The sequence below is a fragment of the Dermacentor andersoni genome, chromosome 4 (genome assembly GCF_023375885.2).
Source record: "Dermacentor andersoni chromosome 4, qqDerAnde1_hic_scaffold, whole genome shotgun sequence".
In the NCBI taxonomy this organism is placed as follows: domain Eukaryota; kingdom Metazoa; phylum Arthropoda; class Arachnida; order Ixodida; family Ixodidae; genus Dermacentor; species Dermacentor andersoni.
The window spans coordinates 16862210-16887187 of NC_092817.1; the positions used below are offsets into that span (position 1 = coordinate 16862210).

Below are 24978 nucleotides of genomic sequence, written 5' to 3' on the forward strand. Positions count from 1 at the left end.
CACCGTACCCGCAGAGGCTGCCGGTCGCGTTCGCTGCGTAGATGGATGGGTCTGTACGAGTTGTTATGCTCACACATTAATTCCAGAGATGCACTGTGCACCTCTCCGTCAGACGGGAAACAAGAGACGGTGCGTTCGGCCGAAGCAGCGTAAACCACCGCCTCGCTCAGTTATACATACTGTGTCAACGAAGGCATTCGCGTTTTCGCGAGAGAATAACACTTTTCTCTACTAACGCTTTTTGGCACGTGCAAAAGCGAGAAACACTAATCAATAAAATAAGAGCGAAAATTACTAATAAATTAACAGTCCGCAATATATGTATCTGGATCGCAGTTGCCGTTGTTCAAGTGACTCGGCCGCTCATATTGATGGGCTAAATTTGGAACAACGCGGCTCATATGCGCAGATATATTTGTTTTGCTACGTTTCGACATTACTTGATATCAGTGATGCACCTTTTCCCCAATATTTGACGCTAACAACGATCCGTGGCTGTAGATGTGGATGTAAACAAGTGTACCACTTCGGTAAATCCGACGCAGAAGGATGCGCTTGAAGACGTATTGAATTTCATAAGGAACTGAACTTTATAAAAGAATTCTAAAAAAAGAAATTGTCTAAGCCATTATTACTGCTATATATGCGCTTTCAAAACACGAGTGATCAGGCTATAGTTCTATTATCGCTGTATATATATATATACGTTGCGACTACTACGTCCTGAATTAAAATGTTAAAACAAAATAGTACCAAAATAGAGCACAGTTCTAGCGGTAACGAAATCGCTAATCTCCTTCACAGCACTGACGGCTACACGGCGCGATGATAACAGCGAGAACGCAGGCTCCTCCAAGCAAAAATTAACGCCTGGCCTACGCAATCGCGCCGTAGTTCGAAATCACAGAAATTAAATCTCATATCTACAGTGCCAGCGGCACACAACTGGCTGAGGCTGGGAGGTCGCGCTTAGGGAAGGTTTCTTTGCGGCGTCCGATTACGTGTAGACGCTGTGGCGTGTAGTCACTCTAGGTGTACTAATGCGATTAGCAAAGCCTATTTCCCCCACTACATATTGTAAAACGGCGTGGTCCTAGATTGTTTTCACGTCAACCGCTATAACGTCGACAGCCATCATGAGATGGGTTCTGCCGTGACGTTCTTTTACTCCCGGCGAACAGGAATACACGACGATGCACGTAACAATGCAGAGACGCCTGCAGAGGTGACGGCCTCTACAGCTTCCACAGCCACTGCAGCGGCTACGGGCTGGGGCGGTTCGTTGCGCAACACACCGACGCGCTATCGCGCACACACAGATTTGAGGCCGCGCTTGAGGTTCAAGGCTGCACCTTCCTGTTTGGTGACTGCGGTATACGGAGAGTAAGAGAAAAAGGAAGCTGTGAAAGATGTTAGAGAGATACAGACAGCGAAAAGGTGCTTGAAGTATCCAAATAATGCTAACCACATTGACAGGACGAAGCCACCCTGGCAAGTCCACTCACTCTACTTCAAGCGTGTGAGAGTCTGAAAAAACCGGAGGTTTCTACTGCAAAACTGTATATGGCTATAGAGTTCCGTGCATTTTTCTTCTCCGTGAAAAAAAACTATCATCGTCAATGGCTCATACCGCCGTAAGCATTCACGCTCCCGTAAGCAAGGAAAAAATGAAATTGCGCACAGCCCCGTAAGGCAGATGCTACAAGGACTCAGTAAAGTGAAGCGAACAGTGCTTAAATTCTTTCTAACCACGCATACAACATATAGAACAGCATGTCGAAAACTGTCATCATCACTGGCTCATACCCCTGTGAGCAATGGCTTATACCCCCGTAAGCAAGCAAAATATGCAGACTCATAGTCCCGTAAGGTTCATGGCTACTCACTTTGCGTGAATTAGCTGCGATGACACTACCCCTGCTGTCGGTGATTTCAATGTGGATGTGTCGGTACCGAAAAGGGAGCAGTTTACGCGTTCCGTGTTGCAGACATATCCCTTGCGTTGCCACACCGATGCGGCCCAACCGACCACCCAGCGACGTACGTGCACCGATTTGACATTATCAAAGAAAGTGATTGCTGTTGCGAGTAAAATAATGACCAACGACAATAAATGAGTGTGTGCGCCTTTCGTCAAGATGACCACCCATCAAGACAATAAACGAGTTCGTACCTTTGTTAAAAGTTATGTGTCACCTCCGTGTCATGTGCTAAGCAGCTTTGCAGGTCAACCACCTTCACAGATTGGAATGACATCTTTTTTTTTTTTTTTTTCTCCAGCGCCTTCAACAAAAATTGGCGCGATCCCTTTTCATTATTTTTTAATTATTTAAATATAGGCGATATAGACAATTAACTTCACGGGAAGGAAGACATTCCGTTATGTTTCCATTGCGTACCTTGCCCTCCCCCCCCCCCCCCCCTTTTTGTGGGTACGTGCCACACAGTGAAGGCAACAACCTTCTTGGTTTTGACGCTCGAGTCAGCCATCCCTAGCTGGCGTCGTCAAACTTGCGCAGCACAGGAATAAGAGAAAAATGAAGCGGACATCCTGACATTGTTCACGCTCCATCTCACGAAACTGTATGTAAACAGAGTCGAGTGAGTCGGCAGGTCAACGCACGAACGCTGGGCACGGTTGCTGCTGCCAAGTGCTTCTTTACGCTGGAGTCTGACGCGCCGCCGCGTCTGCCGATGTCAAGTGAAACGGCAGCTTGCCAGTGCGCACCGTAGCACGCACTCTGCCAAGTCTCGGCGTATGCCAGCGCTCGGTCTAGGAGCGGCTTTATTAGCGGCCAGAGATTAGCCGGCGTAGTAGACGAAAAAGAAGACATCGACTGCCAGGCCTTATTGCCAAGGTAAGGAAGGGGATGCGTAATTGGGGCTGCGTCCGGCATGGTTCGCACCAGGGAGGAAGGAAAATGATAGGAGGGAGCATATCGCAACGCGATTGAAGCCAATCTGGTGGCCCAACACGTGATCGCATGTGTTCGAGGTTGGTTTTAGTGTTCCCGCTCTGCACGCAGAGTCATGGCAGGGCAGCTGAATAAGCGCACACCGAATCAAAACTACTAGCATAGCTACTGGGAACCAGATGTCTCAGCAAATCTCCATTCTTCCTCTGTGATCCCGACGCAAGAGGTCTCGTGCTGGGCCATCACTGTGGCTTCACAGAGCGGTCGCTTGCCAAGGCTGGCTGCGTGACGTAATACTCCCTCCTATATTTTTCCTTCCTCTTAAGGTTCGCGCCACGTCGTGGTTCGCACATACACCAGCAGTTATTTGCGCGGGGGAACGCGGCCTCGTGTTTGCGTCACGTCGGTTCAGAACGACGCACTATTGGGCACTGCTTGGAGAAGATAGCAGAGGTGAACAGCATTTGAGCGATGGACGTTGTTTCCCTGGAAGGCGAGCTTCGCGCCTCTGCGGCACTCGTCAACGTGACCACCTCCGCGTTTCCGTCCGACGTGCGTCACCAACGGTGATGAGCACCGCCCGACTTTGACAAATCTTAAGATGCCCCAGATACCAGTGAACGCGGAGAATTAGTAATGCGGGTGGAAGGGAACGCATCGTCCGTCTGCGAAGACCGCTTAAAAGAACGACGCCTTCAGTGGCAGTTGCAGTAGAAAGACGCCCGAGTCCGTGAGAAGTTGGTCGTCTGGATTCCGTTGGCACATAGGCCAGTCTGGAGGACCTCCGAAAGAATCTCCCCCATCTTTCGTTCAGCCCGGAAAGAAGGGAAACGTGTCACTGACCGACTAGTGACAAGCTACACAAAAAGAGCACATGCGCCAAGTTTGCCCCCACCCCTTTCTCTCTCTCTCCCTTTCCTCCTCGATTTTTCTGTTGTGTCGGTATGAACAGCCATTAGGAAGCGAAGAAGGGTCTTCTGCGCCAGTCGTCCACCCCTTCGCCCTTTCTCTCCGCTGCTGAGCATTTTTCTCTCCCTCCAACGGCGGTGCCGGAAAAAAAAAAGTTGCCCTCGGCGGCGGGGCAAGTGGGCAAGTGCCTACAGACACCTCCTCACCCGCTCGCTCACCCTCGCCACCCGGGCCGTGACGTAGCTGCCGCTTTCGCTTACCTTGCTAGCCGACTCCAGTAGCCCACATTCGCAGAGAGTGGTTGGACGTTGTAGGTTCCGGCCGTGTGTCCGTTTGCCCCCTCCGTGCGCACTTGGCGTAGTCTGGCCGCGGAACTACATAGAGCAGCGCCGTACTAGTGTGTTCCGTTGCTGCACTTCGCGCTGGGATTTTACGCACGCTCTGCGCTTTTCTACCACAAACCTGGATTACTAACCAACAGCGGCGTTCAGCATGCCCAAAGTATTCTTGGTGCGAAAGCCTCGGAGCCACCGGCGGCGCGCATTGTCGACTTCATCTACGGTGACACCCCCGCCGAGCCCACAGGAACCGACGCAGTCACGGACCACCTCGACATGTCCGCCGTACCAAGGGAACCTCGTCATCGGTGAGTGTTTGCACTAACTTCAAACGATCGCCATCTCCGGACTTGGCTATTAGCACGTTTGGCGGAAGCTACCAAAGACCACAAGCGTGGTCTAGCTAGCAGTGCTCTGCCACACTTTATGCACCTGCACGCATCTGCATAAGGGATAACTAAGCATACTAAAGACTCTGGGTGATTGCGCAGCGTAATGCAAATTCACCCACGTCTGTTTGTGATTCCTTCCTTCGTCTGCTGTTGGAAGACTAGCCATCCAGTGGAAAGAGTGGCTTTTGTTTCTAGAGCGCGTTCCTTGTAATCGGCGAATTCGCTGGTATGCAAAGCGGTCGCTCGTGAAGTACCGGCATCGCAAAAAATTACGCGGTCGCGCTGCCACTGTGTTCCATATTCAGGTCATGTTCTTCGTAGGAGCGCGTGGAATAGGCGATGCGCTGGCGGACCGCCGGCGTAGCCCGGAAACAAGAATCCTTTGGGTGCGTCGCGCGGCGGATAGGAGAAGCGGATCGGCGTAGATAGGACCTTGAGGACCGCGCGCCGCGTTTTCCTTGAACTAGGAAGCGAGCTGCCCTTGCCCTTGGTGCCGCCGGCGCGGCACCGGAAAAACACGCGGCGGTAAACACGTGACGCAACCGCGATGCCCGGGCACTTCTCTTTACCGAGTGCTGTTGCGTGTGTAAGTAGACTGGGGCAATCACGTAGTCTCGGAATCAAACGCGAGGCTAGGCCCTATCTTCGCCAACGGTCGAGGCGCGTGTCATCGTGCAGCAGCAGCTATCGTACTGATTCGCCCTCCCCCATTTCTTCTAACGGTTCTTGGCCCGCATCTGGTGTTTTTTTGCTGTGCGCGCACCAGATGTCCGTGCGTCTTGCGAAACCGCTGTCCGTTACGAGCTCCGCTATACATATGTACGAGAGGGTCAGTTTCCTCCGTGTGGTCGTGCCCGCTTACCACCGGTTGCGTCTTCGCGCCGTGCATGCTAACGACACACGTGGGGGAGGCATTGGTGAAGCGGTCCGCAGCGAATCTGTTTCTGAGAGGAGGATCCGTTTTCTTGAAATTCATGTTGTGGACCGCTCGTAGTAGGCGACCGCGTACTGCCGTGTACACATTCCCAAGCCTTTTGCTTTTGGGTGAGAAGTTTCGTGCGCGCAATAGTACTACTTTAGCGGCCAAACCGTTTCTTTAGCGCCTTGCTCGCCGTTGGTGTACTTTAAACGCGGCGGCGTGTTTCTGTAGTCGACAAAAAAAGCGCCTCCGGTTGGGTTGTTCGCTAAAACGGTTCCTGCCATGTCCTCATTCGCATCCGCTTCGCACGCGTAATCGACCGTTTCACATGCGCGTGTAGAATCGGTTCACAGCAAGGGGAGGGAGCTGTAACGAGGTGGAAGAAATCGGTTGCGACACTGACAGAGTCATAGCTGCCGTGGCAGGCAATCTGTCTGCCCCGGGCAGCGAAGAAGGCACGCAGCGTCGCGTGCAAGTACGGGCGTTTGATTCGCGAGCTCCGCGCACCTACACGCGGCCAACGGGTCATGTATGGATATCGGCGGCGGGGCGCGGAAAAGAAAGCGCCGTCGTCCACTATGCTCGGCTGCTGCGGCAAACCGGTTGGCGCTGGCGCAACGCAAAACGGCTTGCCCGGCCCTTTCGCCGCCGGAGGAAGGTGAAAGTGTAGCCGTTCATTGCCAAGGCCGGACTCACTCTCACCGACCGTTCACTCGGCGCGCGCTCTTGCGAGGCATTCCGAGTGGAGGGGAACCTGTCTGCATTCGAGCGGCGTGACAGGTTGCGTTTGTCGCGGCGCTCGGCGTAGTTTCCGTTACTTTTTTGTCGTTGCGCCGGGGAAGGAGGAGCGCTGACGTAAGATGCGCTAACGACTTTCTCCTCTCGTGTAGGTCCTTCCTCTCCTAGGGCCTCTTGTTGTTCTCGATGCGCGACACAAAGGGAATGGTCGTTATGGCCGAGAGACCGAAACCCCGGCGGGGCCAAAGTTGTATAATTGCGGATCCGCGCGGCGGGACCGTATACTAAATTTGAAACTGGAAGCAGCCATGGGTCGTTCGTTCGCTGCGTGGCTTGTAAACTTGAACTTATGGTACGTCGTTGTTGCGCTGGTTGAAAGTTCCTATATTCGCCCGGCTGTGCAGGTGCAAGTAGTGTGGCGCAAGCGCGTAGTCTAAAATATCGCTATTTCACTATCACGTAATTATCTTTTATACAGAGGTGCCTAAGCATCTTCCAGTTATAAATGTCATAGTGGCAACGTGTGGTTGAGTGTAGTCGATGATTGAATACAAGACCGGATAGTATTGTACGCGGAAGGCAGACAGAACACTAACTAGCAACTTTTCAACAGGTTCGTCTGCTACATGCGCGGAAGTACCGTGAAGTCCGTGACGTCACACCGACTTCATCACGCCGTCTACTCGTGCGCGGAGCTGACATTACGTAGGAGTAATCTAAATGTCACATATTGCAAATGTTTGTCGTCGGTGTGCAAATATCGCGAGAAACTAGAAATTGGGGACGTGGTAGCCTAGACGGGCCCGGAAGGAGCTGCGCCAGTGGCGACACCTCGCGGTGGTTTGATCAACCACAGCCGGATATAAAAATGGCGGTGTTGCACGACTACTTAGTTCGATGAATGCATGTACGAAAATCCCTGATAATGATGAAGCTGCTAACAAGTCCTCGTCAGCCTAAGTGAGAAAACAGTCGGTTGGGACATTGTAAAAGAAACTGTATGCTTGTGGAAACGTTACAAGATGTTTAAAACAGCGTTGTGGTTCACAACACTTCGTTACGGTAAAGTAACTTGGCTGTGAACATAGTTGATGGATGCGATTTCATTACGTCTTTCTTTCTTCTTTGGCTAGGACATTTTAAATATGAAAGCAACATTTTTGATCGCTCACAAACAGACCGTGGTTCAACAACGCCGAAGGTTTCTTTTATTGCACAAATGCGCAAAATGTGGTTACCAAACGACCACTAACCACGTTGTTAATGCACAACCACGAAAGTAAACCCCAATTAGATTTCTTACCAGCTTAGACTCCCCCCCCCCCCCCCCCAAGAAAGGAAAAAAACGGTGAGTTATATACAGTTCGTGGAATTTAGGGGCCTTCGAGGCCTTGAAAGTTACATTTTTGCATTCTAGGTTTCTTGTTTAAGTGAGCCGCTAGAGCACTGTGAAAGAATTCATTTTAGTACCAAAATACTTTTCGTGCGCTGTGGAAGCAAAGAAAGCATCGCCTTGACTTGTTTTTCACACTGCGAAGACCGACGTCCGGCTGTCTTTAGTTTATTTGATAACACGGACAGCCGTACATGGTCGTGTTCCAGGAAGAGGTCAGTGTTCTGGAAAAGATAACAATCGCTCCGCAGGCGCCTGTAACATACGGTTTTTCTTATCAAATATGCAAGGTCACTGCTGCTTGCTCGCGAATTCCGTTGAGCCGACGTAAACAGTCGCCCCAATCTTTTTTTTTTTTTTTTTTTCCGTAATCTGCTCAACCGCGTAAACCAGAAATGGTAAGATAGAGATGCCATTGTGGAGCTCTGCTAGACTACGGGCGGAGTACCAGCAGTGGGGGAAGGAGCGCTAACCGGCATGACATCTTCGACTATTCATTTAATGGGTTGAGTGAAGGACCTAAAACCTCGAAACCCTAGGAAATATGCTGACAAATCTGAGAGATTAAATAATTTACTATAATAGCTTTTCTGTGAGCCAGTTTGTTTCAAAGGAGGTGTACGGGTCGTGACTCAGTAGATGGTCGCGTGGGAGCAGGACATCGTGACGTTGTGGCACTCGCTCGGTCTTCTGCTGTGCTGCTGCTCATAGCGCGGCCCGATGTTAGATGCGTAACAGATAAGCGAGTGTACGATGTCATGCTCCCACGTGACCATCTACTGAGCCATGACGTCACGACACGTACACTTCCTATTAAACGAAACAAACTGGCCCGTTGAAAATTTATTAGAGTAAATTATTTAGGTCGTTCTGAGGCCTGCCAGTATTTGTTTATTGTGTTTTGAGGTCCAAGACCTTCATTAACGGGGGAAAAAAAAAAGGCTGAGAAGTCATAAAAGTCATGTCAGTGACCCTTTAACATAAGATGGAGTCCACAATATGAAACTGTAAAAAAGGGAAGAGTGATATCAAGAAAGTGCTCTACGGAGGTTCAAAGGGTATGTACACAAATTTTCAGCCTAGGGCATGCTTCTAAGAACGCGAAGTCTTAGAAGGCGCTTTAACCAAGGTGAGCTGTGCGCAGTATGCAAAAATGACTGCATAGACAATTACCCATATTTGTTACCTCGATTTATTACAAAACCATAACACGGGACGCTTGTATTTGTCACGTTTTCTCTGTAAAGTTCTCACATTCAGCACATCAGTCAAGCAGTTTCAGGTGAAAGCATTCCTTCATTTCACGTGTGTTTGAATGGACAAATCATTGTTGGCCCGGAGGAAACTTGAGTTTCTTTGAGCTTAATCTTCCTCTGAGGCAAAGCGACGTCTACTAGGACGCATTTGTTTCCCTTATTCTTTAATCCCGCAGTTTGCTGCACATTTAGCTGATTGGCTGGCCATGTTGACCATTTATTTCCACATACCACTTTGGCACATCGCCACTCTTCGCTGCTTGTGCGAAAGGAACAAGACAGACTATATTTCAGCTTATGCTTGCAGATTGCACTTGTTCTAGGGCCACAGTATTGGGCGTTAAATATACGACGCTTAAGAAGCGCGATGCTCTCTGGCCAAGACGCTGGTGCCCTGTGCTGGTCGAATCCACCACATATTGACGCATTTAGCCAGCGTAGGCAGGGAACCACGAGCGAAAGTGACTCGAGCTCTTGTTGCCGAGGCGAAAATCCCCGTGTGTCTGTATATACGGACCTGAAGTCACAAAGCCTTCCTTTGCGTACAAAGTCGACATTACTCTCGACCCTGACCTCTGCGGCTCGATTTTCTCGTCAGTCGGGCAAGGGAACCTCTCCTTCCTTCTTTACCTGACCGAAGAAAGGGCGGCGTGAAAGTGGCTGAGCAGCTCCGCGATACCCATCTTCGAGGCCCGACCCCCGAAAAAGGCCGCCGTATCGAGCCCACCCTGGGCGCGCTCGGTAACTTACTGACCCACAGGAACGACAACAGCAGCAGCGGCGACGGCACGCGCAGATGTCCGACCAACCGGTCAGCCCTTGAAATGCACCAGGAAGCAATTTGCTGAGGTGGGCGCGCGCTCTCCGCGGGACGACCCCAGCTGCGCGCGCGCGTTACACCTCTGCGCTCCCCCACTGTTTCGAGAGGCACTGCCTGTGCCACCGTGGCCACGCAGTGTCGTTCTACAGCTGCCCGCCACCGAGGCCGGCCTTGCCTCGTTCGCGGAAGGAGAGCGCCGTTTTGCGCTCTTCTTCCTCTCCAGGTGGAAGAAGGGTGGGCTGGAATGGCCGGAGCGCGCGGGTGTGAGCAGCGGTTGAGGAAGGAAGCCCGCTGCTTGTTCGCTTTGGCCAAGCGGGTTACGATGCAGCACCCCCGGCGTTTCGCTTCTTCCGCCAGATCCTCCTCCTCGGCCCTTTTCTTGCTCTTGGATGCTCATTTCACTCTCGGCGTGGCTGCCTGCCTTCTTCAATGGGGCGATGGTTCTCTTTACATTTTCTTTCTTTCCCTGCTCATTATTGCCAGGTGCGCCGCCGCGCTTATTGGCACCCTCGTTAACAACTTGCATCGATTTCTTTTTATTTATTTTTTCCTTCGTTTTCACCACCTAAACATTCTGTCTCACCTCTGCTGTGGAGATCGGTCGTGGATCGACCGTCATCCCTTGAGCGCCACGGCTGAGGCGTCTGTGATTTACGACTCGTGCCCGTCGCGTTAAGATTCCCGATAGATAATTATACTCTGCCCTTTAATTTTAACGTGTCATTTCTTTTTCCTATTTAACGCATAATCTTTTTTTTTTTTTCAATACGGGTTGCTCTTGTCACGCACCAAAAAATTTGCCTCTCCCGGTTCGTAGCCTGCTGTTTTCGTGGGTTTTCGGGAGAGACAGAGAGAGTGCCGCCGAGTGAGCGACATCTTAACAGCGTGGCGCAGTTTTCGAGCTCGGGCCTTGCTGCGTTTCCCTAAAACTGTGCCAAAAGAAAGTAAACCGGTTAGCTTCTCTTTCGGTAACTATACAGAGGTGTGCTGTACGCGAGCCGGCAAGAACCGTTCTTGAGAAGCTTCGGGTTGGTACCGTTGTCCTTTATTTAACGACTTGCGGGGCTCGCTCGCGGGAGTCCTGTGGCACTCGTCTGCGCCCCTCCGTCCCGCTCTCGTCTGCTGTTCGCAGCCTCGTTGTCTCCATCGTGCCCGAGGATCTCCAAGAAACGGGCAGCGGGGACAAAAAGAAAAGGAACGGCCGGTGTGTCGCTTCCCTGGCGACGGAGCCGGTCCGGGGCTGCCCCCCTCGCCCTGTTCAGCTCACTTTCTTTAAGGGGAAAACAGCCAGACCGTTGAGTGCTTTCCTTGCTGCCTGCTTTCTTGGCTGTTGTCCACGCGCGCGTCGTCGCCCCGCTAGACGTATCCGGATTTTTTGCATTTTTCCCAGTCGAAGGCGCCGGTGCATCGTTGAGCGCGTTCCGCGAACGGTCTCTGGCGCGCTTCGGGACCACGGGGTGGCTGCCACGCGATGCTTTTGTTTGCGTTCAATGGCCGCCAGGCTCTGAACCCCCCCTCCCTCGTAGTGCGGTTCCACGTATAGGCTGTCCCATTAACAACAAGCTTTTTAACTGTCGGCGGTCTCTTTGTCAGCGCGCAGTCGCGTTCGTGCCGATCGCCCCCTGGCTTCTCGTGGCCCGTTCTTGGAGGATGAAATACCTTCCTCAATATCGCCTGCATTTGCCGTCGTTGTTTATAAACGTCAGCGACGAAATCCGCGGGAGTCTGGCACCCACGAGCGATGCCAAGATCGTGTGCTGCTCCGCTTTGTGATTCGTCCTATAACCGCACTTTCCGGACAGAATTCCGCACGGAATGGATGTGCAAAACCCTTATGTAATTTACGATGGAATATTTTCGTACTAAAATCTGCGAGGTGCGCCTTCTCATCAGCTTTGCACTGGAGTGAACCGTGAATGAACGCCGTGGGTATCACGCAAGAGAGTATAACAACGCCGGTTCACCAATCGTGCGCATTTGCTGTCTGTCTTCCCATGCAGTGTTTGCGCTGTGCCAGTGTGCTCACGCGATCTTCCCATTCTCTTTCGCGCAGATTTGGGATCGCCAGCCTCCAGCTGCGGGCAGCGGAGCAGTCCTCCTATGAGTCACCGCAGCAGTCCGCCCGTGTCTCCGCCGACGCCCCCATCGTCGAGCGAAGGCGACAAGGGCTGCCAGCAGAGCAGTGATGAACCGTACCTGTCTTCGGAGGACTCCTCCTCGGAGGTGTCCTCCACGTCCATCGCGTACGCAAACTTCCTGAGTAGAATGGCCATCCCGCGAGCCCATGCTACGTCGCACTCCGTACCGCTGCAGCAGGACCCGCGGCCCATGGCCCCGTGCCCTTTGCGTGTTCCTGTGATCCAGTCGCCCATCTCCCGCTACCCGTCTGCTCGGCCGCTGATCGCGCCTACGTCCATGGACATGCCACTGGACGCCCGCATCAATGTGCCTGCCGCCTCGCCCGAGGCGCACCCTCACTACCTGCCGCCCGCGTCTCCCGTGGAGCTGACGCGGCGCCCCATGGAAGTCATGTCTGCAGCCGTTTCTGAGAAGGCAGTGTCCGATGACGAAGCTTCCCCCAGGCCTGCCGCTCAGCTGACGGCCAGGCTAGGCCTTCTGCAACAGCGGCTAGGCCTGAACGGGGACTTGCCCCTCGAGTTCGTCAATGGCGGCCACGGCATCAAAAACCCGCTCATCAACAAGACCGGCCGACGGAACAGCGGCCAGCAACCATCATCGGCAGTCGAGTCGCACGACTCGAGCAGCAACCAGAGCTCTGGGTCAGTGGAGCCTCTCAGTCCTCCTCAGAGGCCGCTGCAGCCGCCTGTGCCGCCACCACCGCAGCCGCAGCAGCGGCCGGTGCAGCAGCATCAGCAGCCAGCAGCGAGGCCTCAGATCAGCAAGTTAGTTGCGTTGTTGATTGTGCTTTGTGCCACTCTCACGCGGCGAGCGCGCTAGCATTGTTCAAGCGACCTGCGATCTGTAGCACTCTTTAACGAAAAATCCAAGCTGAGCTATAACCATTATGCCGCGCATTAATGGTTTGCACGTGTCCGGCGATCTGGCCTCAATTGTAGAGCCTAATGACGTGTGCGAAACTTTTGGGCGGTCCGTGTGACAGTGGCACTATGAACTACTTTGTTGCAGCAGTGTCAGCTATTACGTGCTTCGCGAAGGGCGGGCTTAAGCAGGCGTAACGTACCTCGAGCTACATCTAAAGATCGTTGCTTCCTTTCTTTCATAGGTTTTCATGCGGAGAGTGTGGCAAGACTTTCGGCCTGCAGCGGCTTCTTAATCGCCACATGAAGTGCCACAGCGACTTCAAGCGCTATCTGTGCACCTTCTGCGGCAAGGGATTCAACGACACCTTCGACCTCAAGCGCCACACAAGAACGCACACCGGTAAGAACTCGACTGCCATCTCTGGGCTAGCTTGGTCTTACTTACAGTGTCGCGTGGAATTATTATTACAAGGACTGGGCGTTGCCTTGTACCTCAGGCTTAGCGCTGTTTCCTTCTCCAGATATTAATGGGCTTATAACTGCCTGTAGAAAAACCTTGACTGTAGGGAGCAGCAAATTGCGCGACTTATAGTCTTGACTAACCGTGTAACGCTGTAGCATGATGTATATGATTTTCTTTGGGGGGGGAGTCTAATACAGAAACCATCTAGTGCAGTAGAACTATCTGTAGAGTGCTTTGCTAGGCTCCCCATCGCTAAACAACTTGCCTGTTCTTTGCCACAGGTGTCCGCCCGTACAAGTGCGGCATGTGTGACAAATCGTTCACACAGCGCTGCTCGCTCGAGTCGCACACGCTCAAGGTGCACGGCATCCAGCACCAGTACGCCTACAAGGAGCGCCGGGCCAAAGTCTACGTCTGCGAAGAGTGCGGCCACACGACGAACGAGCCCGAAGTGCACTTCCTGCACCTCAGGGATCGCCACCCTCTGAGTCCGGCGCTGCACAAGTTCTACGACAAGAGGCACTTCAAGTTCTCCGACGGCACTTTCCCCATGAACATACTGCGCGTGCCTCTTGCCTAAACTGCCTTTCTCGGGCGCTGAACGCGTTCAACGCCCCTTGCAAGGCGTCAGCCACATGGAGCGCATTTGGCGATAGCGGAGCACCTTCTGGTGCGCATTTGAAAGGGACACTGAAGGGTAACCTTCGCAAGTCTGTTTATGCCGCTAAATGGATCCCCCAAAGCTATTTTAATTAATTTCCCATGACATTCTCGAATATTTCATTTTTATTGCTAAAAGAAAGCTGACTTGCTTCAGCCAGGGCTTATTTCTTTAAAATTTTAGTAATGCAACGAAAGTATAAACATAACAAGAACATCAAAGCCAAGTAGTTAAACAGGTACTGATAGCCTAGTTGCTAATCCATTGTTTGGTTATGCAGCACACGTGAAAAAAAAAATAATAACCACGTTCAGAGAAACATGAATCCTCGTACTTATGTTTGTGCGAGCGTGTGTTTTCAAGTGCACTGCTTACCAAATCATATCTAAACAAGAATTAACCAGAAAAAAAACTAGGCATAAAACTGATGCATAAAAGCCCCGGAGCAACACGTGCATTCAAAACGCAAGCGTTTCCGGCCGCGGCGGCCGCATTTTGCTGAGGCCGGAACGCAAACACCCTCGCGCAGTTACGTTCAGGTCCCCAAATAAGGAGTCTCACGTCCAGCATGTTCCCTAAAGAAGTGACACCTCAGAATTTTGAAAGCTTCTTTTTAAAGGGACGCTAGAGGGCAACAGCAAATTAGATTATTCCTTCAAAAGTATTTGCGTTCATCCGACAGGAAGAATATGTGCCGAACTTCCCTTTTTTTTTTTAATCTTTATTCCACGCCGTCACCTCGGCGCCTGCACGACAGTGTGACGCCACAGGTTTTCGCATTATCTTATCTGGGCATTTAGCCGCAACAAGATTTCTCAAAGATGTCTGTTACCGCAGACCTTTCTAGAACTCGATGCAATGTTCGTTTACCAAGATGAGACGCTATCGAAGCCCATGAAGTCGGAGCGAGCTTGCGCACGAGCTTCCGTGATGCTGTAGCCACCCTGTTTTCTGACTTTGCAAGCCAGCTTATCTCTTAATTTACCTGTGCGTAAGCTAAAGTTGCTTATGTGCACGCTTCGGCACGAACGCGGCTAATGCGTCGCGCAAACGGGACGCGCTGATACGTTGCATGTGGCTGTCGCTTAGGGCTACCTATGACTGTGATATCTGCACCTCACTTTTGTAAATACAAGCCTTTCGGGGCCTCGTCATTAATTTATGTTCCACCACTCATTCCCTCGCAATGTCTTTCCGTCATTTTTTTCTTCGCATCAAGTCGATCCCTTATTGCCATGTGATCCGTGCCCTTCGTCTTTGGCGCACGTTTTCTTGTCCAGAAGACATGCCTCAGACGTTGAGGTGCAGTACAAACTTGTTTCTGTGGACGTCTTTTTGTTCGTTGTAAATAAGCTGTTCATCTTCAGTCACTAGCCTCCCATTTGTTCTCGTAAGCACAAAGTTCTGTGCCGAGTGCCCTTCCTGTTCAATCAGCTGGGGGCCATATTTTGCGGGGATTAATTCCGAGAATATGTCTGAGCCTGTGTGCGCACTGACAAGTCAATTTATCGTCCGAAGAACAGAAAATGAGAAGAATCACTATAAAATACTGCTCTAGAGTGCCCGACCGCCTCGATGTTTTTAAAAAGTAAAAGCCGTTTGGAGCCCCAAGGAAAGCAATAACCAGAATTCAGTGTTCTTGGATTCAATTTTTACGTCCGACAACCACTCCAACCAAATTCTTATCTTGTTCATGTTATTCATAAAACGGCAATAGTCATACATAGTCTTCCCATGGTCGTAGACGTACATTGTTCATGTTCAATAAACTGTCATAAACTGATTCACTGTCTGGAATAAATTATTTGCTGCGTTCGCAGAGACGAGAGCTCCGTGCCCTTCGTCTTTGGCGCACGTTTTCTTGTCCAGAAGACATGCCCCAGACGTTGAGGTGCAGTACAAACTTGTTTCTGTGGACGTCTTTTTGTTCGTTGTAAATAAGCTGTTCATCTTCAGTCACTGGTATTACATTTACAACAGTATCTTGAATAAAATTGCATTAATTATAAGCAGAGCTCCAGGATGAAACAAAAGTGTACTTATGTTCCCGAGGGTCTGCCGTGTGCCCTTACCAATTTTAGGTCGCTGGTGATGCCAGTCACTGAACTAAGCCGTGTAGTGTGCGGTAAACGCACCTGGAAGCTTTAATTGTAGCTGGAAATGTTAGCCTGGTAGCAAGACCAATATGATGTATAACATGCCACAACATAGGCCAAACATGCCATAAATTGCGAGTTCATGAACACAAACAAAATACTAAAACACGCTCAAGTAAGCAATTGTTTACATCGGACTTCCTCCGTGATATTCTGAATGCACTCTGACGTAAGTCAGTTGCCACCTTTTAATTTAAGTTTTCACAGCGGAGCTGTATATGGCAGGGGTACCATAGAATTTTCGTGTCCGCACACAAGAACTATCATCGCCAATGGCTCATACTCCCGTAAGCACGCAAGAAATGCAATGGCTCATAGATGCTACAAGCACTCAGCAAAGTGGACCGAACAGTGCTTATATCTGTGTCACACGGGCATTTGCGAACTCCTTGGTAAGGGAGAACCAGACTTCCTTAGGGAATTTGACGTCAAGTAAGTAGTGGTCGTGTCACACGTCCAATAAAGAGTTTTTAAAAGAAGCCGCCAGAGGCGCATTCAGCGGTGTTTGGTTTTTGCAAAAAGTAGAGAGAGAGAGAGGGCTCTTTATTAGAAAAACAGAATTTTGCCGGCGCGTATATAACCGCTGGCATGCTACTCTGTATAGGGATGGGGAATGGGATTAAAAGATTCCAGAAGAGAGTGGGAGAAAAAGAGGATAAAAATAAATATCAAATGTCCGAGTGGACCTGATACTAATATTTACAGGTGACATGGCGGGTAAATTTAAGCAAAAGTACAAAAATGTAACTTCTAATTACGCTTGTACCTATAGTAATTAAAGCTTCTTCCATAAAAAAAATATTGTTCGATATATTTGACGCGAAAAACACATTAAAGATTGATGTGCCCTCGCTAAACATAGCAGTGCTGATATCGATGCTAGCCACCTTGTACTTGCATGTGTTTTCCTTTGCAGCGTGGCGAGTAGGCTCTGCTACCCGAACTGCTGCAAACTATGCTCAAAGCGCGACATTGAACGCGACTGGCCGCTCGAGGCACTTTGCGTGTATTCGCGGGCTTCTTTCACGCTCGGAAATACACTTTTATTAGCATGTATTGAGCAACAGAAAGCTGTTTCGGTAGTTTTTCTTGTCGCTCTACAATTTTCTCATTGACATTTTTCATCCAATGATAATATTTGAGAAGTTGATTCATTAATCAAGCCTAATTATCTAATTAGGCGGAATGGAAAACTTATTTGGGTATCTCCAAGCGACGGCAAACAACCTTACCTTTGTTCTGTACAGCTACGTGACATGCATATTTTAAACTCTGGATAAGTTTAGCTGGGACACCCTGTATATACGGTGCACTCCTAGTTTATCGACATTCGTAGTTGGCAGCGGCGGTGCCTATCAAAGGACTCAAGGCAGAACAATACCTCTCAACAAATGTCGAAGAGGTATCGAACAAATCGTAGGGAAGCTCGCCAAACTTCGACATCAACATGGAACTCTTTGCGTGCCTCGTCAACAATCGCGCCATGAAATACTTCACACAGAGGGTAACACATTTTACTCGCGTACATCGTTCTTACAGTGAACACAAAGCGTTACACACACTGCGTTCTTTTATTTCCCCGTTTCCACACATTTATGGTAGCCAGATATGCGCGGCCTTGGTTTACCTCTCTGCCTTTCCTTCTTACCTCTCTCTAACTCTTTTTTTTTTCTGGGAAATTGAACCCAAGAAATTCATCACTTCTTTTTCCTTTCTTTCGCTGAGTGACCTTGGAAGAGAAGCACGGAATTTTGGGCTCTAATGTGCACTCGCACCTGTCTGCCCGTCTTTCCCGAGTGCCAGAATTGTCACATGAGATCGCGTACTGTCCTCTTTTCACACGAATAATCGCAAGCTTTGATTTATACGCTGTTATCGCTCCTCATTATTACGCTGCTCCTCAATTTGAACCACCCGCGCCAACACGCACCAGTTTACGTAATCACCACGTGAACTCCCATTATGCCGCGCTCTGCGAATCAGCCATGCAGTCCTCAACAGGTGGCGCCACTCTGATTTCTTTTCATTTTCGTCGTTTCCTCACACACAAAAGCTCTGTTCTCGCTACGAACGACAAATTAGTTGTTATAGATGCCTAATCTTTCAATCTAGCACTACTTAGTGTTTTCCTTTAGTGACCCTTTCAGTACGCTGCGTTTCATACAATGCTTTTTCTTCCGATCGGTTGGTAACGACTGGCTTTTGCGCCTCTAAATTATTTTTGTGCACGCAATTACGGGAGGCATATTTAGTCACGTTGTTCGTTCAATGGATTATATTTGCACGGAACAGAAGAATTCAATAATAAATCATTTGAACCTATGATTCTTCATACAGCCAAGGACAGCTATGACGAATATAGGTGAATTATGCTTAAGGTTGGACAAATCGCAACTTGCACGAAGGCGCGCTGTCACCCCATTACCCTTAAGTTAATTTCCCTAACATTCAGACTGATCCGGTAAGTCACATATCAGGACCCGTTTATGTCCAGCGGAAATCGTATCAGGTATGTCGATTCGAAGGATGTGTTTAATGGTGTTTTTCACTGGTCGATCTGGAGCGGCTGCCGAAATCCTCGAGCGAGCGCTCGGATTTCACAAATCCGAATCGGCCAGCGGAGCTCAAGAACGCTCCCCGGAGGATCACACAGGAAGTCTGCGTACACGTGACATAAACCGGTTCCGGATACCATGCCCAACTTCCGCTCTGTACGTTTCCACGGCAACTAAAGTCGCCGTCCCCCGTGCGTAATTTGACCGCTCCATGTCGCGCCCGCAAGGATTGTGCATGGACAACGTACATAGAAGCACCTGCGTCACCTCGTAATCGCTGTCGTCCGAGCTCTCATCGCTAAACGCGAGCTCTGCAGCAGCATTGTTGTGCGTACCAACCGGGTACCGATTTCGCTTGAAGACGGAAGTGACGCGATCTACTTCCGCCCGAATCGCGCCTCGGCGGCGGAGCAAGTGAGAGCGATCCGGCGCGGAGCGAGTTGATCCGAAACGACCAGTGAAACGCGCGAACCCGCTCCAGATCGACCAGTGAAATTCGGTTTCGTTGTCGCGGAGCAAGAATTCCTGCTCCGAATCGACCAGTGAAAAACGCCATAATACAGGAGAGGCCCGTGTGGTTTTTTTTCTTGTTTTTTTTTTAGCTGCGCACGAGATTTCGTTCGGAGATTTCCGACATGCAAAATCCGCAAGCGCGGTTGTTTACGACAGCTCGTCATGACCTAACCAAGATGGCGGACCGCGGGTTACGACCGTAGATAAGGCGTCGGCGTGCTGACTAGTGTCACCTAAACCCACCATACCTTCAAAAATGGTCTCCAATAGTTTAAACCGTGCTAGTAGCCGATGCTCAGTTGTATGGGACCGACGTTTACGTGAGCCCGATAAAGTCGGGTCAAGCCGGCTCGTTGGGCACAAATCGAATTAAGAGGTCCTTGTAAAACGCAAGTCGGTCGTGCCGAGCAAGCGTCGAGGACAGTTCGGTCCGTGGGTGGGTCGACTCGCCGAACCCGCTTGGCAAGACGCATGCAAAGGCGGTCGGGTTCAGCTGCGTCAGCTTTTCATGACTCGACCCGCTCGCCTCAAGTTCGTGTAAGCAAAAATGTGGCAAAGCCTGCTTACAGAATTTCGTACATAGTCTATTGTGACCGAATGTTGGAAGAAATGAGCAATCGCCCACGTTCTCGCTTGCGCCACGTGTGAATATCCCGTCCAGAGTTGCTCTTAAAGCATGGCGGGATCATAAGTAAATTTCCACTTGGACTCGTCGACGAGCAATGCGGAAAGCCAATTCGAGTAGGGCGAAGCCCTTCATCATCGTGATGACCCCCTAGGAGACATGGCGCTACCGCACGTTGGTGGGCTTGTTGGTTCCGATGCATGATTAAAATGAAAGTGCGCAGCGCGACTAAAAGAAGTCGGCGAAAGACGCACAAGCAGCGCTGTGCCGTTGTCTTTTTTCTGTGTGTGGGTCGCGCAGCACAGTCTTATCTATGTCCATGGGTGTATGAATGAATGTCTTCATTTCCCATAAAACGAGTTCTATGGTGGGGTTCTGGGTAAAAAGTTGCGCGCAGGCAACTTGACCAGCCCAAAAACCGATGAAAGGCAACAGGAGACAGCGGGCGCTCACATGAGATTACACAAGAGGGTAGACACCAACTTACAAAAATGTAGGTATACAATAGGGAATGCATTTTAATAATTACAAAAAGAAGTAGTTTGTGTGCACAAGGAAAACAAAAAATTTAAAACACGAGCATGTTAGATTAGTTTAAAACAATCTTTAGGAGAAAATAAGAAACTAAGAAAAACTAACAAACAAAAAGAAAACTAAACATAGCACTACGTTCAGTACACTACATACACAGAAGAAAAAGAGTTCTACACTGCCTAGCGTGTGCACAAACGCAAAAAAAACAAAAAACAAAGACGAAATGACTCTGACTAGAAGTAGTTTTGCAAGCTCCGTAGGGCCAGGACATCTATTTTTTTGTAAGGCGAGGTTGTTTAGTAAACTCGGAAGTGTATGTCGAAGCATTTGCAGACCGTAATTCGTTCTTGAATGCGGAATGTTCCATTGTTCAGGTGCCCATGTGTGATAGGCTGCAACATGTTTATGTAGACGAGCTCTATTTCGGATACCGTTAACTGCGTACTTGAGTTCCTTGCGATACGTCAGTGCCAAACGGTGCTGAAAGGGATTCTGAATTCTAAGTAGATTAACTGTTTTAAACCGTGCCTAAGTAGGGGCATCGTAAGGGTTATTACACATCAAGCGTATTATTTTTTTCTGCATGATAGAGAGACAGTGTATATTAATTTTGGAGGCCGTGTCACATACTAGACAGCAGTAATTTAAATGACTTATGAACAAAGCATTGTAAATTAGTATTCTTATGTTGCGTGAGACGTATTTAAGGCAGTACAATGCGCCAACAACTTGGGACAGCTTTCCAGACAGGGAATCGTAATGAGTGTTCCACGTCATATGGTCATCGAAGAAGACACCAAGCGTTTTTATTGTTTCTACAATTTCAATCTGGGAGCTCCCTATAAGCAAACCTCTTTCTAGTGTAACTTTCTTATTTTTAGCTTGAAAGAACACTGCTTTAGTTTTGCTAGCCGTTTTCAAGAGACCATTCGTATACTTTCCCTAAAACGAGGTTTGCTGTCGTATGAGGCTAACAGTCCTTCGATTTAAATAGTAAAGTTGTGTCGTCAGCATATATAACATATCTTGTGCTAGAATCGACATTAACTAAGTCATTTACGCAGAAATTAAACCGAAGGGGTCCCAAGATGGTACCCTGTGGAACGCCAATCATGAATGGCCTGATATGTGATACAGCATCGATTTGCACTTGCTGTTTTCTGTATTTAATGTATACGATGTGATTAAGTCAAAAGCTATGCACCGTATACCACAATAAGTTAATTTTTGCAACAGCGTAGCATGATTTATACTGTCAAATGCCTTACTGTAATTTATAAATACTCCTAGGGTTAAAAAACGTTCTTCCAGGTTATTAAGAATACATTATTTCTGTTCAAGAAGGGCAATTACCGTGGATAAATGTTTGCGGAAGGCATACTGGCAACTAGAAATTAGTCTTTCTTTTTCGGTAAATGCTGTTATACGAGAGGCAATAATTGTTTCTGATCATTTGGAAAAGATATATAGTAATATCGAAATTGACCTATAATTACCCATTTGTGTCTTATCTCATTTTTTTAAATATTGCAAGTACCTTGGCAATCTGCATTTTACACGGGAACACACCAGAAGAAAGACAGAGATTGTAAATATACATTAATACTGGCGCTGTAATATCAATAGTATAGTTCACTGGTCTGACTTGTAAATTATTAATATCACATGTGGTGCTACTTCTCAATTCACGGAAATGGTGGCTACTTCAGACACAGTAGCAGGGCTCAAGAAAATAGAGTCTGAACACCTTGTCAGGCGTTGACAGGCGTTCATGTTCACAGGTGGGTTGTTGATTTGAGTAAAATATTCATTGAAAGCATCTGCCAGGCATTCACCTCGTATTTCTTTTCCGTCATGTACGATGCATTCTATCGTGCGATCTTTCGGTGAACGGTTGAGTAGCGAATTCAATTTGTTCCATATCGTTTTGCTGTCATTTTCGCAAGATTGAAAGTAATTGTCATTGTAACATGTTTTCGCTTTGCGTAAGTGAGAAGTTAGCTAGTTACAGAATTTCTTAAAATTTTCGAAGTCAGCTATGTCGCGCGATTTATTAAATTTCTCATACAATTGATTTTTCCGTTGTATATGATAATAAAGTTCATTCGTTATCAATGGTTTTCGGATTTCGGCTGACCGTTTCTTTCGTATGCGGCAAGAAAAATTTCTATGGTAGGAGGCACAAAACTTGTCAGGAAAGATATTATACGCCTCCTCAGGATTCCTTGTTTGGTAGACATCTTACCAGTTAATAAGACCCAGTTAATTCTCCTGTGAAAACTGTATTTGAATCTAAGGGATCTATAACGTAAAACTATTCCAATTTGTTTTTATTCCAGTCTCCTGACATCGAACTTAGGTAACCACCGACGCAAGCATCGGGCGGTAACCCGCAGCGTTATTTGAAGCGCCCAATTAAACGCGGTCCACGTTTAGAGGAGGACACTTATTTTGCTTTCAGAGCAAATAGCATTGAGTCTACAATAATCTACTAATAGCAAATCAATAGAATCTACATTGAGCAGTCTTTATTATCTAATTGGCTGACACGAGACCAGGAGCGCGCTCAAGTGGAGAGGGTTTCGATGAGGCCGAACCAGCACAGTGAAAGCAGATAACCGGATGAGATGGGTTGTGCCGGCGTCTACGATTGGTCCATTTTCCCTTGCTTATATTGCGATGGCTGGTCGAAAATCGCGGCGGCCTGCAACGGAAGGTTAAAAATGCCGCTAAGACGGATTTTCGCCAAAGAAGAATTGGCAGAGAAATGCCGTACATGCGCTGAAAGGGCTCGATATATATTATAACGTTACACTGCCACGCAAAAATGTTTATTATACGCAAATAAATCCATGTACCCCGGCAGCTGCGACTTGCCAGTGCCAGAGCGATCGGCGGGTAGCCATCTTTTATTCCTTTAATTAGAAACGGGGCACTGCCTGGCTATTCAGAAAAAAAATAAGTTTTGTTCGGCATATTAATGCGCCTTTTACGCGTACACACGACTCGACATAAGTAAGTTGTACTTCAAGCGAAAACTTCGTTAAAGAGCGAATTGCGTTAATTCGAGGTTTTAAAGTTTTCACCATTAAAAACAACTTCACTAATTCCCAGAGCATTCCGAGTGGATAACATCTTGTTAGTAAGCACTTATAAACAAATCAATAGACGGTCGGGCCATAATAGCGCTGTTATGATCGCCAGCGCGTACGGTGCAGATAGCACCGAGAGCAATGCATCGACGTGGCTCAGGGCGTCTGAGATTTGCGTGTGTTGCGTCGCGCGGCGGCGTAAATCTTGAACGCCATAGCTGACAGCGCTTAGTGCCCGCAGCCGGCGCCCACAAATTAAACACAAAAGTGTAAAAAGGTACGAAGATTGGTCCTAAGAAAAAGAAAAAAGAAGAGAGAGAGAGAGTGAAGTCAGTTTCGCCAGAAAGCTGGTGCATTGATGGCGATAGCAGAGAGACAACACCAAGTAAGGTTCGTGGTTTTATCGGCGTCACGCGAGCTCAGTCAAACATTAACAGATCTCACTCGAGGAATACGAACTCGCTGTCGCAACGCGAGAGAACGCTTCGTACCGTGTCTCGGAAACTTGAGATTACGCGACCGGCCAACACTATAGCGCGGGAATCACAAAATGCGCGTGAAGGCACCATCCATTTCGGCTTGCCGCGGAGAGATTACCTCCAACGTCGATACGGCGCGTAACTGGCGCACGGACGCGCGCGAGGAGGAGAACGCAGTCCAAAAATTAGCGCGAAAAAGGACCCACAATCAGAGACTGGCGCAATCAGTTTGACGGCTATAGCGAAGATGCATTTACCTCACGTGAAAAGAGCGGCAAGCTTGCCAAGAGCACGTCGCAAGCAAGCGCCGCATTGCAAGCACAGAAATGAATCGCACAGCTCATCTGGCATTGTTAGACTTCTTGCCTGCTTCATAAGATATAAACGTTGACACCGGACGCAGGCCGTGGGGTTCAGGAAACCTCCGGTGCGCACAAGCAGCGGCACGTGCCGAAGTTCTTTTTCGCAAGTCGTAGCTGATTCCCCTGCGGTTTCTCGAAAAAAAAAAAAACAAGAAATAAATAAAATAAAACCGGGCGATTCGAGGGGCGTGCGCATGCACGCGCCGCCGCGTGTCGAGGCCGCCGTAAAACGACACCGGTGCGCGTGGATCCGCGCTCACCTCTGCGCTACAGGACCAAACAACAACGGACCGAACTGCCACCAGGCAAACGTGGCCGGCGCTTCTGCAGAAGCCCGCCTCACGTGCAGCCAGGTGCACGGAACGTGCGATCAACGGTGCGCGCGGTCCCATGCGTGCAATGCACCGTCTCCCGCTTTGGGTGCGCGAAAACCGCGAAAGGCTGGGCGCGAAAAGAAAGGAGACGCCCCGCGGTTTGCCCATCCGGCCCGGGCCCTAGGCGCTCGAGTTGGCACCTAGCGGGAGACCACGGTACCCTCCGGCGGCTGACGCACGCTTTCAGAGAGCGCGACGCGTCGTCTGTTTATTTTATCCTCCCTCCTCTCTCTCGTGCTTTGCGGTAGTGGCGTGAATCCGCAAGCGACCAAGACAGCTGCGGAGATGCGCTAACGGACGACGGTGAAACTGCGGGCCCGAACCGCGAGCTCCATCAGGTATAACGGTCTTCAGAAAAGTCCGCACCTTTGCCAGGCGAACGGAAGCGTGACCTTCGAGGTTACCGGAGACTGCATGGTTACTCGTTTCAATTTTTGTTTGCTTGGTTAAATACAAGAGGTTAGATATATTGTGTGGCGTTA

General features: G+C 49.2%; 1 protein-coding gene across 2 annotated transcripts; it reads left to right on the forward strand.

The window, feature by feature from the left end:
* The first annotated feature begins 1739 nt into the window (after positions 1-1739).
* ovo (transcriptional regulator ovo) lies at positions 1740-15589 on the forward strand. 2 transcript variants are annotated; one of them, XM_050182592.3, is made up of 4 exons: positions 1740-4470; positions 11734-12460; positions 12925-13082; positions 13427-15589. In XM_050182592.3, exons 1-4 carry the CDS (start codon positions 4317-4319, stop codon positions 13723-13725), a joined length of 1338 nt encoding a protein of 445 aa, XP_050038549.1. In that variant the 5' UTR covers positions 1740-4316; the 3' UTR covers positions 13726-15589. The 2 variants fall into 2 exon arrangements, with proteins under 2 accessions (XP_050038549.1, XP_050038548.1); XM_050182591.3 differs by having other exon boundaries at positions 1741-4470; positions 11734-12583.
* The last annotated feature ends 9389 nt before the right edge of the window (positions 15590-24978 follow it).

Bases quoted from the DNA above. Each gene is read 5' to 3' on its own strand.
- ovo (XM_050182591.3), top strand. From the start codon at position 4,317: ATGCCCAAAGTATTCTTGGTGCGAAAGCCTCGGAGCCACCGGCGGCGC. The intron at 4,471-11,733 runs GTGAGTGTTTGC...TCTTTCGCGCAG, and splicing joins CCAAGGGAACCTCGTCATCG to ATTTGGGATCGCCAGCCTCC. The intron at 12,584-12,924 runs GTTAGTTGCGTT...TTTCTTTCATAG, and splicing joins GCGAGGCCTCAGATCAGCAA to GTTTTCATGCGGAGAGTGTG.